We start from the raw sequence: 12692 nt of genomic DNA, 5'->3' as shown, positions 1-12692 counted from the left end.
ACAGAAGGCCGATAGTACAAAACTAGCAATATCGATACTTAAGTCCATATTATGCATTTAGTTATATATTATATATATTATTAGTTATATATATATATATATATATATATGTATATATATATATATATATATATATATATATATTATACACACACTCACAGTTAGTTCCGATCCTCAAATCTGATTAGAGGAGAGACGTTCCATGAGCACTGATGGTCTAACACCACTCGGACGCTTCACTGTGTGTGTGTGTGTGTATCACTCTGCTTGTGTTCATGCTGTTTTAAACTAAATTGTAAGAGCAGTGCAGCTCTAACACATCTTACGAGTTACTGTCCTTATGTTTGAAATTAAATTGCATATGTTAGCCAGCAGGTGGTGGCAAAAGATAATGTTTGTGTGTATTATGAGCCAGTTCGTGACGTGAAGTGAATCCGTTAGTCACTGCATAGAACAGCGCTCCATGATCGCTCGTATTACTAATACATTACCAAAGCTAGGAAATAAATGTATACGTCTTTAAACAGACAACTTCAGGATTAAGCCTCATGCTGAGAGACACAACAGACTGATTTATTACAGAACTCAAATGCTTACCTTTTATCTGATTTAAAATGACGGAGGACATCGCTGTTTCTATAGTGAATGACTCTTGCGCACCGGCTAACGCGAAATAGAGAGGAATACACCCGCTTGGACGTCTGTTTTCCGCTGAGAAAGCTGACAGCATCTCTGACTAGGTGTGGCAACAGGTGATAGCACACGCTCCATCTCTCTCTCTCTCTCTCTCTCTCTCTCTCTCTCTCTCTCTCTCTCTCTCTCTCTCTCTATCTCTCACACACACACACACACACACACACACACACATCAAGCCGTTTATCCAATGACTTGTTAGAAACAGCATAAGCCGTGATACTATTTCTGAAGTGAACTTTTTGAATTAATAATGGAAGCTTGGACGTTAATTTTGTTCATTTGTTTGGATGTTCATGATCATCTGTTTTGAACCAGCGATGGAAGATTCTGATCCGTTTGGTAAGAAAGTAGTTCCAAGCGCACATGCGTATATAAGCAATATCACACAAGCAAGAGTGCTATATGGTCCTACGGCTCTCAGCCTGCAGCCTCGTGCCTAAGGCAGAATCACAGCAGTGCTGATGTAGGACCATATCGCACTCTTGCTCGTGTGATATTGCTTATATATATATATATATATATATATATATATATATATATATATATATATATATATATATATATATATATGCTTATTTGTCTTTATTGGACAGGACAGTGTAGACTTGACAGGAAAGTAGGGGGAGAGAAAAGTAGTTGGGGAATGAAATCGGGAGTTAACCACAAAAGTTGCAACTCTAAAGTACTGTTCGCAATAATGCCAATCCCTTCCTGCTTAATGAAAGTATTTTATATTATAACTTTTGCCACTTCTCTTACTATTAATTTCTCTATCATCCAGTAAGAGTGAATTCTGCAGGAATTTATTGCAATAGTAAAGATACTATTAAAATATACTAAGCCATAGAGGAAATAATTGTTAACGATTAAACTTGTTAAGACAGACCTACCGTGAGCTTCGAGGTTGTTAACCGATGATACAGTATATGCATCTGTTGAAGCCATCAGTCTGCATTATTTCAACTTCCTTTCTTAAAAATGTCTGGTGAAGAACTACATGAATCCTAAAGAGAAAGCTCATAGAATTGCAGCAAACAAACTGCGTCAAAAGAGCTCATCAGCAAACTATCACTCCCATAACACATAGCAGGGTTTCCATCGAAATTTCCAAAAAAATTTACGCCACAGTGTTGAAGTGTAATATCTGATATAATGAGTGATAAAATGGGCTGCTATGCTCCCATACGCTGCCAGCCTCTGCATAAATATGTGCCCGCTCTCAAAACTGTGAGGACCCACTTTAATGACCAGCTGTAGGTTAAACACTACCGAATGTCAAGGGCTATATTCAAAATAGTGTGTGTGCCAAGCAGGGATAGACTGGCCATTGGGAGTACCGGGACTTTTCTCAGTGGGCTGGTTGGTCGATCAGTGGGGCAACCAGTGAAACAATTTAGCGCTGATAATAACTGCAGTGCATGGGAAACACCAAGAGCCAAATGACCTAAAAGTGTGATGAGCGGTGCCTGTGTCTCTCAGCAGTCCTGATGAATCTGATCTGCCCTTGCACTACGCTGTCCAGTGTCCAGTTGCGACCCATTTTAATTTGACACAGAATTCTCTGTTATACAACTGTATGATATGAGAACCTTAAAGGCTCTGTACTGAAGCTAGATTAAAACCAGATCAGCCCCGACATTCTAAACAAAAATACACTGTTATCGTACCATGTGCATTTGCTTGCCTACGGTAATGAGAAAAAAAAATGCAACCGGACGGAGAATTTCACCTGCGCGTGTGCATTTCCTTCTCGTCTGCCTGTCAGACTCGTCAACAAGCCAGGCGAGGGGGTCTGACATAAGGGAGTATGTGTGTGAGTTAAAGTAGTGTTTCTGGTCACAGGTCTATTCGGACTGGTTAGTGGACAGCAGGGAAAAACAATGAATGGTTCTCCCATTGAAGATATTTTGGCACCCACCCTAGTGAGGCAGATCTGCTGAGGCAGATTTAATGATAATCTCGCAATCAGCTAAAAGGCCTCTCATCTGCACTTTCGCACGAGTGTAACGGAACCAGCTCGCGATCATGATCTACTCTGCTCTCTGGCACGTGCGTGCAACAATTGGCTTCCCTCGATAGTGCGAAGCGTAGACCTCATAACTGATGTGACCAAGTGAGACTTTTCTAGTTTAAAGCGTTACTGAGGAAGTCAAGTCAAACCTCTCAAACAGTAGGCAGCCCTGACATGCCAATCAGCACTGAGGAGGAAAAGAGCAACACTGTGCTATGTGCTAATTTTCTTCTTCATTATACATCATCACCTTTACAAAATTGTTTCACGATTTTACATGTGTAAAAGTAACTTTTATATTTTGACAAAATATTTTTGTTTCATATGAAATAATCCAAAGGTAGAATCTATTATTTTAATAATTTTATATCAACAGTGACAGTTGTAGTTAAAGTTTAAAGATGTGTTTAAGCTAGTATTTATTCATAAATAATATAATTTGTTATTATTGTTACTATTATTTAAGACTAGCTACACTGACCTAACCATGGTAATGAGGAGCCTTTCCTCCTGTGTAATTTGTATGTTCTGTTTGAATTATATTTGAAATTAGGAAACAAATGGGATACTAATGGGCACATAAGTAAATATGTTTACTTTACAAGTTTACAATTTTCAAATAATGTCACTTGATGCATGTCCTTGTACTTGAAAACCATGAATATAACTATGCAACATAAAAGGAAATGCAACCCAGGATACATTAAATACTGTAAGTTTTTACTATGATGTGTCGCCATGATTACCAATGTAAAATCTGTCCCGAGTTAAATGTAAAGACAGGAGAATTGCACTGTCGCGCACCTACAGTATATGTGGATTATTAATAATCATAGGACATTACTTTAAAGCTCACACTGTTGGTGATATTTTTCGTTTAGTAGTTAATTTAACATGCTATTTTTTTTATCATTTTTATAATTTGGATTATTATAATTCTGTTAGCTTATTTATTTCATTTTTATTTTTAAAGTGAGACTTTTGTTTACACATACTTCAATTAAAAAAAAATAATTGTGTAATACTGTGAAATCGTGAAACCGTGATATTTTCTGAGACTGTTATCATACCGTTGCAACCCTAATGGGGACACGAGTAGGCCGGGTGGGCTGGACTTTTCCAGTTCAGATTCACAGTCCAGTCCTGGTGCCAAGGTCGGACATTTCGTTGGGCCAGTCACATCACGCCATCGCACACTCAAAACAATTGCACGAAAACACGTCAGCGTTTTGCAAATAAACGGTTTCAATCACCTTAATAGACTACTTGTATATTTGTAAATATCTGAATATTTTATGTAGTGATTCTATAATTGCAGTCAACAACTTTAAATCAATAGTTTTATAGTTCCATAGTTTAAAACAATTACGTCATTCATAATGCTTCATGGGATTGTAATTCATTGCCCCATTAAAAACATTAAGTACATAGTCACGTACCTTTTTGTCTTTTTGTCAGATATTCAAATTGTTTTTGCTTCAAATCAAAGTTTGTAATGTTGTGATTCAACTTGAAGCTGATTGGTTTGGCTCAAGACTTAGACCTCTTTTATGCAGATCTTTATGATATCTTTGGATTGGAAAAGTATTTCCAGAACCAAGAAAAAATGGACAGGCACTGTTGCACTCAATTGAGACTGCAAACCGCCTCTGTGGGGAAATTTTGCAACAGGAGGACAACTGCATCTAATGTCACTTTCAGAACAACTTTTCAAACTCCAATGCAAAAATTCATAATTTAATTTCCACCTTTTATCATCTTTCTAGTGATTAAATAATAACACACATACACACAAGGTCTTACCTTATTATTCCTGTTTATGTGTTTAGCATTGCTGCCAACAGTAAACAGAACCTGATGACAGTGGCGAACTTGGGTGTGGTTTTTGGCCCTACACTCATGAGGCCTCAGGAAGAAACTGTGGCAGCCATCATGGACCTCAAGTTCCAGAACATTGTGGTGGAGATTCTTATTGAACATCATGAAAAGGTGAGAGTTCTTGCATTGTCGGCCCCCCCAAAAAATGAAAAATTCCACAGAACACAAAGCCCATTTTATTATTTTAAGAGCCTTTCAGAAATGCGGCACTGGTACAACATTTACTATATATAGTGAAATATTGATTGCAAAACATTTGACTTTTTGCCAGAATACACAACTGCTTTTGAATGCCTGGTGTAGTTACAGGAAGCTGCCTAGACCTCCTGGTCATAGGTGCCTATGATAACCAAACATGTTTTCTAGGTAGGCAGGATTTTAGAAACAGCTCAGTCAATATCACATTACGGAGAGGAGTAATTGTATTTGTAGCTTTACAAGGTGAACGGCGTTCAAATTCTCTAAAATCTTGCCATGCTGAGGTCAGTGTTATCCTCATTACAGGCAGGAGGGGGAGCCATGTGTGTTTTGTGTCAGCCAGGCCACTGCTCTGTTAGCTTGGCCCTGTCCCAATACCACCACTTGCGGTTTTGGTCTTGCCTACTTTCTCACTTGTCCGGTGTTTGGCCACTAGTGTGCAAGTAGACGTGAAGACTGTGAATGTGTGGATGACTTTTTTGATTGCACATTGGGACACGCATAGACTTAAAGATGTTAGTGCTGTTTGCAACGATTGTATTTGGTAGCAGTTATAGCCTACTTAAAATAATAAAAAACTGAAAATGTTACCATCTTTTCATTTATTAATACAGAACTGGTTGTTGGAAGTGTATTGTGCTGTAGAAAATAAGTAAAATATTTTATAATGTTTTTATTGTGTGGAAATAATTGTAAATAATTGTGTTTTACTCAATTTGATTTTCAATACGTTGCTCATTAAAATAATTTTAACTGTAAAATTGCGTTGTCCATAACTGCGGTAAAATATGAAATATAAGCAATTTCTTCTACTTGGTCTCTCAATACATAAGTTAATACAAAAAATAAAAACTTTATTCTATAAACCTGTGTGATCCATTAATCGCTACTAATTCAAACCATTAAAATTATATGCTTTGGCTTGTCATTGTCATTTTATATAAGAAGATTGCTTTACACAACTTATCAGTATGTGGTTTCATACAACAAATAAAAAGCATTAAAACATATATTTTAAATACATAAAAATGAGAAAGAACCAGTGGTAGTACTTATACTTATTATATTAATAATTTTAAAACAACATTTACTAGACTGGCTGATAAATTACCAAAATGACAAGCAGTATTAGGCAAGAACAAACAAAATAAGGTGATTGTTGGGAGAGGACAATAGCAAACAGGTATATAAATATACACTAAAATAATATTTTATAATTATGAAGCTACCATTAAGTCATACCAAACACGTTACATAATGTTGAATATACTTATTTATACAAAAATAAATATATGCTTCACAATCTGATTATAATAAATAACTTGAAAAACAAAAATACACAGATTGCTTGGATAAGCAGGTGTGACCCCTGATTGTGATGAACTCTGAGATACACTTAGCCTGAAAGACTGCTCCGAAGCGGTTATCGCACTAGTGTTGATTTAGTGCGGGTTAAGTGCACTGAGCTTTGTCATGTTTTAGACATGGGACAGTCTTCAACACTTACTTCCTGTCACGCGCACGTGCACTCAAGTAGCCAAGACCGCAAGTGTGGGTATTGAGACAGGGCACTTTTCTTTTTTTGATGGCTTAAATATAGTTGGACCATGATGCTTATTTGACTAAAATGCAAGTTAAAACACTGATTTAATCATCTTTAGATATCAGTAATCTGGTTAATCCTGAAATGGGGTTCATTCAGAGGGGCAGAATTTCATAATCTCTGAATTATTTTTCCTGCTTTTGAAACAGGGTGATATAATTGCTTGCAAACTATGCACAATGTTGCCAATGTTAGTATTTAAAATAAGCTCTTTAATCTAATAATCACATTCAGCCTTAAAATTTGAATTTATTTGAAAAATGCAATGACAGAACAACAGAGGGATTTGTTGCTGTATTTTTCATACCCAGTATTAATAGACATGCATGCAGCCAAACAAAAGAGTGTTAACATTATTGTTGTCAAACATAGTAGTACTTTGACATGGTAAAGAATTATGCAAATATTTCTTAAACATTTCTTCTATCTGACCCTAAATTATAGTGTGAAATTAAGATGCACTTGAAAATGAAATGTGCCACATTAATCAACAGATACATTTGCCATCTGACGAAGCACACAAAATTTAATTGAAGGGCAAATTAACGTCTAAAATATGACCTCTATATTGTTTTGAGGTAAGTTCAAATAAGTAAGTGATGTGTTGAGATTCAGGGGAAGGAATCGCTCTGCAGAGTGGTAGACTGATTAGCTCCTCTCCTGACTGCTAATACACCCAGATGCACTCAATAGTGTTTTGCATTCAGGTCCATCTGAAGAGAGATAGAGAGGGAGAAGTTGGAAAAGTTGCGAGACAGAGAAGAGACGTGGAGGAAAAAGTGTGTAGACCGAGGGCAAAGAGAGAAAGAGGGGTGAGAGGGTAACGAGAAATAGAAACAGCGTAGATGGAAAAAGACAAGAAAGAAGGTCTGAGAAAGAGAGAGAGAACCTGAGGTGGAAAAAGAGAGAGAGCACGAAAAGTCTTTGCTGTCGTCTGCAGAATTTCACAGTGGTGTCAGATTTCTATCTCTTACCAGCTCTCTCGTTTCTTTGTTCATCCCTGTTGAGACTTCCACACTTCTGTTAACCTCAGTCACTCACACTGCCTGTCTGAGGTCCATATGTAAACATTGCGTGACTCAAATTAAGAACTTTCTTTTTTTACTTTTTTTTTTTTATTTTTTTTATCAAAGATCCTTCCTGTGTTGTAGCAGAACTGTGACATGCCTGCCACTCGTTCAGTTTCTGCGAATCATGATTAACTGGGTCTTTTATTTGGTCTTAAAGAGATGGTTCACACAAAAATGACAATTCTGTACTCATGTTCCAATCTCGGATTTACTTTCTTCTAAAAGGCAGAATGTTAGCCTCAGTAACAATTCATGTTCATTGCATCTTTTTTTTCCCCATACAATGAAAGTTAAATGTGACTAATGCTAACAGTCTACCTAGCCTACTTTTGTGTTCCATTGAGGAAAATTCATATGGGTTTGGAATAACATAGACACAATTTTCATTTTTGGGTGAGCTGTTCCTTTAACTCCTATAAGAGCCCCTTTTGATGTCTAGTTTATCAACATTTTGTTAATGGCCAGTGAGTTGGAGTTTGCAAACACTTCTACTGATCTCGAGCACTTTCAGACACTTTGTTTTTTCCACACCATATACGTATTCCCACTCGCACACCAAATCATTGTTAATTTTCTGCAGGCGTCAGCTCCAAACAAACTGTTTATTTCAGTTTTCACACACAAAAGCGTATTCAAGTGAGGCAGGAATGTCAATAATTTTTTTATTCTTCTAGATATTTGGGGACACTCCAAGCATCTCTCCATCCTTAGCAACTACGCCTCTCTCAGCTCCAACCAGACAATCCAAGAAGGTCAGCCGGCAGAATCGCCCACTGGCCATGTACAACCCGCAGGTGCTGGATATTCAAAAAGGTATGACAGTCTAACCACACAGAATTTGTTTTGTCTCCTACTTGCGCTATTAAAGGAATAGTTTACTCTAAGATGAAAATTCTGTCATAATTTACTCGGCCTCATTTTGTTCCAAACCCATTTGAATTTCATTTTTATGCAGAACTCAAAAGTATCATAAAAGTAGTCCATGTGATTCATGCGTCATAGTTTTCTGAAGGCATTTTGACAGACACAATTTTCATTTTTAGGTGAACTATTCCACAGATTTTTTTCAATTACTTGATCGTCCCTCATTCACATAGTTTTACTTATTCCCTATCCCTTTGAGTGTTTTTATTAAATGTTTTTGCTATTTGAAAATGCTTTCAACTATAAATAAGAGTGTAGTGTTCTCAGATAACCCATTGTCACTCTGAGCCACAGTGTGTAGTTTTACAGTCCATATTTAGGTGGATAACCGATGCTTTGGTGACCATGTTCTTAGAAATGCATTGTTAGATTCTCTTTTTTGGTTTGTTACACAACCCAAATAAATTATTTCAGACTGGAATCAATACAGGGTTAGGCTGGCAGGTATTTGAACTAGGATTTTAATTTTTTTAGTAAAGAACAAATCAGACCATATCTACATTTATTTTTCAGTAGAAAAATAATGTGGTTTTTTTTGTACAGCCTACAGCTGTGCAGGTGTACTCGGATTAGTTTTGACTCTTTTAACGTAGGGAATTGGCAAATTATCGGCGGGCTTTTCAAGCAGTGTGGCTTTCGAGGACTATGCAGTTTTCAGGGCCAGAGAAATATCACACTTTCCACACCAAAGATAGTAAACACTGGGTATTTGTTTAGTAGAGATCTATGTGTTTTGGGATGTTACTGTTGAAAGGAAATGTGGCCACAGTCAAAATAAACAAAATGGGATGGAAATTGTAAATTTGAGTGGTAGTGCAGTCAATTTGGATTCATGAAAAAAACAAGCCACATCATCATCCTGATCTCTACATTACCATTTTTAGTTCAAAGCAGCGCTTGATGCTGGCGTTGATGCCCTGACACATATCATGAAGGCGGCTTCACAATTACTATAACAAAACGGATAGCCACAGTCTACTGGTAGATTACTATTGTGGAGGGTGAGCATTTAATTCCCATTGCAATGAATATGCAACCGGTGTGGGGACTAGTTCTTTCAATTAATCAACTTTTCAAATTCCCAATGAGACTTTGGGAAATGTTTTATGTTTAAAAAAATGTAACATTTATATGTAATTTTTTTTTTAAATGTTTAATAAATCAAGTTACTTGAATTGGTGCTATATTAGAGCATTTCTGTCTTTATGCTGTGGAAGGCTTTGTTTAGAATTTTTTTATAAAGCATTACTGAAATAATGCTTTATGGAAATAAATGCAAATTTCAGCACTTTTAAATCTGCAATTAATCTCAATTAACTATGTATAATTATAGATTAATCACAAATTAGAATTTTCAATCGACTGACAGCACTAGCTATATGGTCATTGGGCAGAGTTACATTGGATCACTACATGGGAGTAAACGATCTCAGGTAAAAAGTAAAAGATTTCAAATCATAAAAATAAAAAAAATACGCTCCATGTACAACAGACATCAGATTAAAGACATCAAATAAAATATTGGGTTATATCATTAACTGGTTTCCTAAGTCTTAGATCAAGAAACAATTGTCTGTTGTGTGTTCCCAGAATTACTTTTTTATAGGATGTCATTGCCTCCTGGTCATCAGCTTCCAAAAGGAAATACATTATCTTTAAAGGATGAGGGAACCATAAAAGTATCGCCTCAAGATTTATGCATTTAGGAAAAAAAATGCCATTTGAATACTGAGACATACAGTGCTTTCATTAAAAAAATAATCACGTTCTTATATTAGTGGGCTGGAAACAGAAAACCAGCTTGGGGATAATTGCCAAAAAGACTTTCTCTCGCATAGTTTGTTGGACTACTTGGATCATAATATTGTATATTTCTTACTAAATGTTGTCTTAACTTTCTAAATATAAAAATTAAACTACTCAAACACCATCTAAATTAAAGTGTTTTGACTGAAATGTTTGCATCTCAAAAATCTCTTTTACGTATTTTTAAAGAAACTTCAGTGTCTTCAGTTTGTCCCAACCACACACGCACACATCCTCAAAGTTACCAAAGTAATTTCTTTAGACTTACTTATTTCATATTGTATTCATTAAATCAGTGTCTGAACTGATTTATCTCTCTTGCTCTCTCTCAAAGTCAATGTTTTTCATCTTAAGGTAAAGAATTTTCATTTCAGCTGTTTGTAGAAAAAGGTTTTGGGTTTACTTATGTTTGTCTTGTACTGCTAAATTGGCTGGGGGGAAAATCTGATCACACTACATTTATTTCTGCTGCATATGTGCATGTTTTGAGGTGAGATTCCAGATGCAGATCATATCTTGTCACTGAATAGCTTGTATTTTTCAAAGCAGTCTTCTTTTAGCCTTTATTCAAAAAGCTGGGGACAAATATCAGTTGTAGGATTTTGGCTTTTATTTGAAGTTTAAAAAACAAAACAAAAACACACCCACCCACAAACTTTCTTGAAAAATAGCCAAATCTGATTGATTTTTCTTTTCATTTTCCAAATGAAAATAAAAAAGTTATTACAGTAACCAGGATTGGTTTCCCCCATGGTAATTCAAGCCCAAATATAATTGGTGTTGTAGAATGTATCTGTGTGTTAATGCAAGACTGGTCAAGTCAAGTGGTTTTTATTGTCGTTTCAACCATATACAGTTAGTACAGTACTGGTAATGGTTTTAATCATATTAAGAATTCCAGTCTTAGCTGGCTGTGGCTTTAAAGGAATTCTTAAAATCTTAATTTTTATAGATTGGGCAATGTTTGAAATCACAGAGGATGCTTTATAATTTAATTTTTCTCAAGTAACATTTAGAATTTAGAAAAGTGCTTGAATTTCACTCTTAAAAAGCTGTACGAACCCTGTATATATCTGTCTGATCTTTCTTGTAATTTTTTGCACTTTCTTTTCTTTCTCCCATTTTGTTTCTTGCTGCTTTCTCTCACAGTTGCTCTGGTGGCAGTCTCTCCATCCTCTGAGAGTCCAGCCCTGGCTAATGATGAGACATCAGTGGGCAGTAATGAGTCTGTCTCCTCGCAGTCCTCTAACACCTCTGGAACACCCCCCGAGAAATCTAAGAATTCTCACAGCACCATTAACATGTCCCTGCCTGATGGTACTGGGTATGTTGCAAAGACTTGACTCTTTCCAAACTGAGACATAATATCCATTTCACTTGTGTTAAATTTAAAAAAACTTTAATGTCACGAGAGTTTTGTTTTACATTTTATAGATCATATAACTGATATACAGTATAGTACAAGTCAAAGTATGGACAAGGGTACTCATTCTTATTACTTTTTTTCACATTTTATAATAAAAGTAGTCAGCAAAACCATTAAAATAACACAAAAGAAAATATGAGAAAATTGCAGTGACCAAAAAGTAAAACAACTATGAGTATATTGTGGGTGCCTGGGTAGCTCAGTGGTAAAGATGCTGGCTACCACCACTGGAGTTCGCTAGTTCAAATACCAGGGTGTGCTGTGTGACTCCAGCCGGGTCACCTATGCAACCAAATTGGCCTGGTTGCTAGGGAGGGTAGAGTTACACGGGGTAGCCTCCTCTTGATCGCTATAATGTGGTTCGCTCTCGGTGGGGATTGAGGCGAGTCACTATGCCACCACGAGGACTTAGAGCACATTGGGAATTAGGCATTCAAAATTTGGAGAGAAAAAAAACACTTATATTATTGCTTTTTCAAAGTAGCTTTGAACATTACATCTGGGCAGCTTTTCCTTTACTCATTGGTCCAACTCATTCATTACAACCTTTGTTTCAATTATTTAAGTTTTGTAAAGATATGTCCATATAAACATTTGTATTAATATTAATGATACACTATTTAATAGTGTATTGCATTCCAGAATAAGTCAACAATAGACAACACCTGGGTACAATTTTATGTTTTGAATGTACTGTACATATTCTGCCTTGAACTCATGACAACAGCAGGAAACAAGTAGCATAACCAGCATCCAACAGTAATATGAATTTGATCGCAGATGCAGTAACCACCACAAACAAATCAATATCAACCAGTGCTGATCTATATTGAAGCCATAGCCTTCCCTTCAGTTCTACCTTATTTAGTTGCAGACTGTATTTGTGTTGTATTTTGTTCTGTCTCTTTGCTCAAGCTTGTGCTTGTCATCTTGAGTTAGTGCATTGGCTGAGAGCCTAATCCTGCACCAATGTCATTTGCCAGAGGTTTTGCCTCTGGTTTCTCAGCTCTTTCACAGTGCTTTATAAGCTGTGTGTTTCTCTGGGGCACTTGTGTTGAATGATTATAGGGGATCTAGTAA

At 36.3% G+C, this 12692-nt stretch overlaps 1 protein-coding gene across 1 annotated transcript in view; it reads left to right on the top strand.

The window, feature by feature from the left end:
* Nucleotides 1-12692, top strand: part of LOC127643434 (rho GTPase-activating protein 10-like) — a 135131-nt gene that overhangs the window by 100462 nt on the left and 21977 nt on the right. Inside the window, exons 18-20 of the mRNA XM_052126185.1 lie at nucleotides 4537-4696; nucleotides 8131-8269; nucleotides 11336-11510. Of these exons, the coding sequence (XP_051982145.1) occupies nucleotides 4537-4696; nucleotides 8131-8269; nucleotides 11336-11510 (474 nt within the window). The remainder of the gene's footprint in view (nucleotides 1-4536; nucleotides 4697-8130; nucleotides 8270-11335; nucleotides 11511-12692) is intronic.

This window comes from Xyrauchen texanus, chromosome 5 (assembly GCF_025860055.1).
Source record: "Xyrauchen texanus isolate HMW12.3.18 chromosome 5, RBS_HiC_50CHRs, whole genome shotgun sequence".
Classification (NCBI taxonomy): Eukaryota; Metazoa; Chordata; class Actinopteri; order Cypriniformes; family Catostomidae; genus Xyrauchen; species Xyrauchen texanus.
The sequence above is the reverse complement of the archived record's forward strand: the minus strand, read 5'-3'. Positions and strand labels throughout refer to the sequence as shown.